The sequence below is a fragment of the Peromyscus californicus genome, unplaced genomic scaffold (genome assembly GCF_007827085.1).
Source record: "Peromyscus californicus insignis strain IS unplaced genomic scaffold, ASM782708v3 Scaffold_3__1_contigs__length_106647218, whole genome shotgun sequence".
In the NCBI taxonomy this organism is placed as follows: Eukaryota; Metazoa; Chordata; class Mammalia; order Rodentia; family Cricetidae; genus Peromyscus; species Peromyscus californicus.
In genome coordinates, this window is record NW_026294551.1 from 63,572,938 (window position 1) to 63,580,512 (window position 7,575).

The 7,575-nt window shown below is 44.9% G+C and overlaps 1 protein-coding gene across 1 annotated transcript; it reads left to right on the forward strand.

The window, feature by feature from the left end:
- The first annotated feature begins 2,828 nt into the window (after nucleotides 1-2,828).
- On the forward strand, nucleotides 2,829-4,692 carry LOC128122415 (olfactory receptor 2B11). The gene has a single exon (XM_052757972.1). It carries the CDS (start codon nucleotides 2,872-2,874, stop codon nucleotides 3,826-3,828), a length of 957 nt encoding a protein of 318 aa, XP_052613932.1. The 5' UTR covers nucleotides 2,829-2,871; the 3' UTR covers nucleotides 3,829-4,692.
- The last annotated feature ends 2,883 nt before the right edge of the window (nucleotides 4,693-7,575 follow it).

The following is a 7,575-nucleotide window of genomic DNA, read 5'->3' on the forward strand; positions in this document are numbered from 1 at the left end:
GGAACTGGGGCCTTGTCTTGACTGCCCAGATGGAGGAAATTTTAAACTGAATTTTCAGATTGAAGAAAGAATTAATAAGAAATAAAATTTCGTGGCTGAGTCTGTTTGCCCATCTTAGGGGCTGCTTTCTGGAAATTCTACTTACTGCTCCGAATTGCTTTTCCCTTTCTAATGGTAGAGTAAGTCACAATTCTATCAGATTCCAAGCGAATTTCAACGGCAGTTGTTAAGGATGAGATAAGATAAATAAGTAGACAAATGATTTAATAGATGATAGAAAAATGGATGGATAGATGGATGAGTGGGTGGGTGGGTGGGTGGGTGGGTAGATAGACAGATAAAAATCAAGATCAATCAGAGGTCTGTATCACACGAAGGATGACACATGTACTAAGGGTGTATCTGCATGTCCGTATCCTTGCCCTCCAGCAGGCATAGTCCAAGCACTGTCATTGAAGGAGATGGTCCTTATCACTTGGGAAACTGGATTACTTGAAGGCATTTTGCTCTTAGAACCCAAGTCTTAGGAAGATGCCATCACTGTGTGTGGGTGCTAGGTGGGGGAGTAAAGACTGCCTGCAGAGCAAATCTGCAAGCTCTGAGGTCTAGACAGGCATTGCTACCCAGGACAGAAAGGAAGATGAGACGCTGCACACCAGCCTTGTGCAGACAGAACCAATAACGCAAGATCACGGCTGGAGGCGGGAGTGCATAGAACCTCATTAGACGTGACCTGGATGCTTTGAGTCATGGTAACCAGGGAGAAATCAGATGGGGGTTAAGAGGAAAAGGATGTATTAGCATCGGAAGCGTGGTTGATGGGTGAAGTTTCACAGTGTCAGGCAAGAGGAGAAGACACTGTCAAAATCACAACTGGAGGCACAGGTCTAGAAGAACTCTGCTCCAGTGTGACTGTGCCTGGAAATTAATGTGTTTACTCTGGGAGGGAACTTGGACCTCAGAGAACACTTGTGACCGAGCAGCATGTGTTGGTGGTATAGTGACCGGATAGCTGTGTTCCAGAAGGAAAGCCAGGAAATGTAGAGGCCTAAATGAGTAGAGAATCGAGCAAAACAAAGTTGGATAGCAGAGTAAGTGGTGGCCTGGAATTCAGCTGTTTTGCCCCCAAGGAGGCTGCCGAGGACACTATAGGGCTGTTACCCCACCACTACCACTGTGAATGCAGATGAATCTAGCCTCAGTCTCCAGTGTGAGCCTTAAAACATGGGTTTTTTAAATGTGCTGTGCCCTTTCATAGCTCCCTGTGCTAAAATGAAGTTCCAGAGCTCATTAGAGATAAATCCTGCTCTTTGAAGTTAATGCTTTTAAGGATTGTTGATAGAATTGTGCAATAATTGAATGTTTCACGAGCCTACTGAGAACATTATGGCAAAGAACGTTGGTTTTGAAACAATATACAGAGTAGAAGTAATTGGCATTCATCTATCTAAACTTTAGAGTCTGGGTTGTCTTCAAATAACAGCTGTCATGGCTGCAGCTGCAGACTGCTTTGACCCTGGGATCATGTCTTGCAGACAACAGGGAATGAAGACCATGGTCTCCAGAGTTGAGCGCTTCAACCAACACTATTAGAGAAAATAATAGGAACCCTTGAAGAATGGGGATTTTTTTTAGAGAGGATGCTGTTTAAGTGGCAAGAACTGTGTTTTAAATAGTTACAGAAACAGGGGAAACAGAAGTGGGTAGGAAGTAAAAAGGTGGCTTTTCTTCTGGTGCAGAGATGACAAATTTCTCTCTAGCACCGGAGCTCCATCATAAGCTATCACAGTTATCAGAGTTCATAAGACAGAGAGCCTTGGCCCATGCAGCACTTGCACACAGGGGGGCTTTGATCCATGGAGCAGCTTTGACTGTCATTGGAGGAATTTTTCCAGATGGTTCTGGTCCCCAGGCATGCAGAGGCTTACTGGAACCGATTCCTAACGGCCGAATTTCACTTGGTCTCCTACCTCAGTCCCATGAATCAGTGACGGCAGCTCATGTGTTCCCTGCTAGTGATGGCACCCAGAAATCAAACTGGCTGTGTGGTAGCGCTCCCTGTCCCACTTCTGATCTTTCATCAAACAATTCCAAGGGCTTTCTTCCATGCTCATGACTATGTCCTCTGGGGTCTCACTAGGCATCAGAACAAATCAGGAACTGAAGTAGCATATCTCTTGGCTACTCCAGGTGTTCGGAGAGCCTGGAACTCTGCTATTTTTACTGCCTAAGTGAGTGTTAGATCTGCCATCGAGAACAGTCATAGGACAAGGGCTTCCTTAGTCCTGAGAGCCACAACATATCCTCACAGGGACAGGTCTCAGCCACTTCTCAGAGGTGAGAAGGCTGTGATCTTATCATGAGAGTCCCTCCTTGCTTATAAAGCTCTTCCTGCTCTGTGTCATTTCTCTCTTCTACCCTACCACTATCTCCAGAAGACAAAATAAAAACGCCTCAGACAGTGGACACGTCCCTCAGTGTGTTTGTAGAGAAGTCGAACACGGTGGTGACGGTGGGAGTTGTGGTAGTCATGACCGAATTTGAATTTGTGTGGAACTTTGGCACATAAGCCCCTCTATCTTCTGCAATGTCTGCAGCTGAAGCAAGCCTCCTTCCCCACTCCCACTGTAACACGCAGGGGTGGAAGTTTAGGAAGGCAGCTGGCTTGGCGGAGGTCAGAGTCAGAGGGGTGTGAGATGTACATCCTGCTGCTCTGACTCCCCGTCCAGGGGTCTCTGCATAAAGAGGGGGCAGACAGGATACAGTCTGAGAAAGAGCAGATATGGAATGAGGAAATGATTCATTCTCTCCATTGACAGTTACTCATTCAAGCTCCCTTGACTCATCACGGCTGCCAGAAGATGCCTCATCATGAGAAGTGACAACCAGAGCTACTTCTGGGACCCCCCACAGGACTTCATTCTCCTGGGCATCTCGGACAGGCCATGGCTAGAGCTCCCACTCTTTGTAGTTCTCCTGGTGTCCTATGTTCTGGCTATGCTGGGAAACATCGCCATCATCACCGTGTCCCAGCTGGATCCCCAGCTTCACAGCCCCATGTATATTTTCCTTAGCCACCTCTCCTTCCTGGACCTCTGCTACACCACCACCACCGTCCCTCAGATGCTGGTCAACATGGGCAGTTCCCAGAAGACCATCACTTATGGTGGCTGCACCGTGCAATATGCCATTTTCCACTGGCTGGGCTGCACTGAGTGCATTGTCTTGGCCGCCATGGCTCTGGACCGCTACGTGGCCATCTGTGAGCCACTCCGGTATGCCATTATCATGCACCGCCCGCTCTGTCAGCAGCTGGTAGCGATGGCCTGGCTCAGCGGTTTTGGCAATTCCCTTGTTCAGGTCATCCTGACAGTGAAGCTGCCTTTCTGTGGGCAGCAGGTGCTGAACAACTTCTTCTGTGAGGTGCCAGCCATGATCAAGCTGTCCTGTGCCGATACCACAGTGAATGATGCCACGCTGGCTGTGCTGGTGGCCTTCTTTGTGCTGGTCCCTCTGGCCCTCATCCTTCTCTCCTATGGCTTCATTGCTCGGGCAGTGCTGAGGATCCAGTCCTCCAGGGGACGACACAAGGCCTTTGGGACCTGTTCTTCCCATTTGCTGGTGGTTTCCCTTTTCTACCTACCTGCCATCTATATGTACCTGCAGCCCCCATCCAGTTACTCTCAAGAACAGGGCAAGTTTATCTCCCTCTTCTACTCCATAATCACCCCCACCCTCAACCCTTTCATCTATACCTTGAGGAATAAGGACGTGAAGGGGGCTCTCAGAAGACTCCTGGCAAGGATTGGGAGGCTGTGTGGACGGTGAAGGTCTAACCTGGGAAGAGCTGCATAAATCGCAGAAGGCTGAGCAAGGACTCGGGAAGGTGGGGGTATACCTCAGTGGTACAGCCCTTGCCTGGCATGTGTGAGGTCCTGAGTTCAACTCCCAGGACTGTGGAAAATGCTTAGAACTGTAAGTTCTTTGAGAAATTTGAAAGCTTAAAAAAATCCATCTCAAAATACTTCACTTTCTATGTGGTGATGATGCTTAAGTTGAGCATCTAAGAGGTTGATTCTTGAAGCACAATCCTAAGAAGACATATAGCTTCAAGAATCAATTGTGTAAATGACTTGATGCTCACCAGTACGTGTTAGACTACTGGATTCCTCATTTCCTAGTTCTTTCCTTTTTTTCCCTCTTCCTATATTTCCTCTATGGTTTCCTATTTATCTCTTTTTAAGCCTTTGTCTTCCTTTGCAGTCACTCCAGACGTGCACAATATGAGCCTGACACACAGTCTTATCTATAATAAGCATCTGTTCTTCATGGACTGAAATCTTGATAGATGTATTTTTTCCCAATATGTCACAAGAACTATGTGACTGAACTCTTCTTTTGTTACCATAGATGATTTTCTTCTTCTTCCTGGGTTCAAACTGCCTTCATAGAAAGTTTTCCCACCACTGACTGAGAACTACTGTCAATCTTTCTGCTGCGGGGCTAGAAGAGTAGGATATATTGGTGAAAACAGATAGACCTAACCTCTCGCGTTACAGATGGGCATGTCCCCAGGAGAATATGGCAACAAGCATGGTCAATGCTAAAGACAATAAAGCATCACATAAAAATTTAAGAGCTTAGCTTGGAGATGCTTAGCTTAGTCATAGAGCTGGTGCCTAGCCTGGTCCTGGCTTTGCTCCCCAGAAGCACACACGAGAAATGTTGAAGGTGATTATTATAACATTTATAGAAGGTGTCTGCGACGTTGGTGATACACTGAGCGTCTTTAAGTACCAATCTGTGATACACTGAGCGTCTTTAAGTACCAATCTGTATGATATTGACCCTCATGAAATGATCTCCTTCGCAATTCCCTTTTTCCTATAAGAATCAGTTATTAAAGGTGGTAGTAATTGCTCCAGCTGTTATAGAGTTCTGGTAGCCAGGGAAACTGAGATTCTTACAAACATCCCACTGGCTGCCTATAAGTATCCTACAAGCACCTATAAGATGCTTGAAATAGAGCTATTGCAAGCACCTTATATTTTATTTGCATTTGGTTTTCTTTCTTTTTATTAAACCATTCTTGAAGATTGTATTTGATTTTAAATTATGTGTATATATGGGGAGAGGGGTATGTATGTGTGCGTGCAATTACTCACGGAGGCCAGAAGAGGGCATTAGATTCACTAGATCTGGAATTGAAGTCCTCTGCAAGGGCAGCAAGCACCCTTAGCCAGAGCCATCCCTCCAACACCTTGCGTTTGTTTTTCACATAGAAGATCCTTTTATATTTAGCTCTTTGTTTCTACCCTGATGTCTTGATGAGACACTATTAATGTAATCAAGCCTAGTAAATTAACAATAAATGGATGAAAATTAGAAAAAGAAGAAAATTATCCAACAGTAAAGGCAAAGCTTAAATGCAAGTCACAGAGCTGAAAATTTTTGATTTAAGAAATGTGAAACATAATGACTGTCCCAGATCCAGGACCACTGTTTTTTTTCCCCAATGGATTTCCATAGAGTTATCATTGCATAGCAGCTCAGAACCCTTTATATCCCAGAATAACATAGAAGAGCCTGTAAGCAATGGTACAAATCCAAGCCACAAGTCAATAAATGAGCATAGTAAGAATCATCCAAAAAGATAATCAGTGCATATATCAATATAATGACGTGACCTAATTCTAGCACACTTTTGAGTGTTGAGAATTGAGTGTTGAGATGTGCTAATTGGCAATCTCAAACTCTCTTTATTTTGTGAAGCCTAGGCTTAGTGACTTGCTTCGCCACTAGAACTCAGTGAGAGATTCTTTAGATCTTCCTGGACAAAGTTGTGAGATACCTGGCAACTTTTAGTGATTGTCTTGGGTACCCCAAGTCACCAAGATGTCCATTATCTGTAAGACTGACCGTGCTGGGGAGACTGCAGCACACATGTGAGCCAGTCCAGCAGCCAGCTCTTCAACTCCTGAATGGGGCTGGACCCTCCAGCCGGATAACCCCCAACACTGCACAGAAGAACCACCCAGCAGAACCCTGAACAAACTTCTGGGTCCTCAAAGGATGAAATATAATAAAAAGCGCCTATTCTCAAGTTCTAGCACTGGGTGTCAAGCAGCAAAGGTACTTGGAGCAATAGAGGTCCCTTAGAATATCCATTTTCATGGATGTGTAATGCCACAGGCTAAGCATAGAGGACTTCTATTTTTTTAAACATTTATTTCAATTTATTTTATGGATGTTTGTCTATGGAAGTCAAAGAGGGTGTCAGACCCTCTGAAGCTGGAGCTACACATGGTTGTGAGCCAGCATGGGGGTATTGGGAATCGAACCCAGGTCCTCTGAAAGAGCAACCAGTGCTCTTAACTACTGAGTCATCTCTCAAGTCCTCAGAACTTCTTTTATTTAGAGTTATAAAGTATTCAAGTGATTTAACTCACAAGTAAATTAAAGCGTGATTACCTAACAAACTGATATGTAATAGAAATAAAAAATGGATTTTTATAATGCATGTCAATTTTTGACAACAGGGAGATAATGTGTCACGATTCGGGTTACTATGATACAGAAAGTAAATGTGTAGATAAATAGTCAAAGCCCTAGACTGAAGCTTGGGGTACAGGTCAGAACTGGCGTTCAAGCACCATCATTACTGCTGCTACTACTACTGCACACACACACACACACACACACACACACACACACACACACACACAGGCTCCTAAACAGGCCAAGAGTTTGCACTGAATTATGTACCACATAGCTTTTCTTATTAAATTAGTCTTTCTAGGAAGCTATAGCTCAGTTGGTGGGACGCTTGCCAAGCATCCACAAAGAACTGGGTTTGAGCTCCAGCATCACATGGTGGCATGGTGGCACCCACCTGCAATACCAGCACCAGAGTGATGGAGTGAGGAGGACCGGAAGGAAGGTCAATGGAAAAACAGGCTATTTTTTAAGGGCAGTTTATCTAAAGAGAGTGTTTAGTGGCATGGTTGCTTGGCCCTTGCATGATCTCCTATATTAACAGTTCACCAACCACATTTCCATAGCAAAGGTCTGGAGGGTCCATTGGACAACATGAAACAGTATTTCCACTCTGAGCAATGCTGTGTGGTTTAAAAGTTGCTCCTGTGTGCAGAGCAATTGGTCGGTGTGTGTTCGTGATTTAGTACTCTGTGCTGCTTAGGAAGAGGAGCTGCTCTTCAAACGGGTAAACCCCGGGTGAGCTGCTGTCAGCCACGGGCAAGGGGCATTTTCTGTGTCATCCTTCTGTTTGAGAATGTCCTGGGTCACTTCTCCGTGGGATCTAACCTTCCCCCGTGCGGTGCTGACCTCTACGTTAGTACAGCTGAAACCCCCCCTCCAAAGTCTGAGTGATGGTGTTTTTTTCCTCACTAACCAAAGTTGAATCATTTTGCAAAAAAAGGTATTTTAAATGTTTAAAGTGATTTATTTTTAGTAGTTTGGACAAATAACTTAGAAGAATTCTAGATATATTTTTAAATTTAAAAAAGCAGGGCTGGAGAGAGGGCTCAGAGGTTAAGAACACTGACTGCTCTTCCA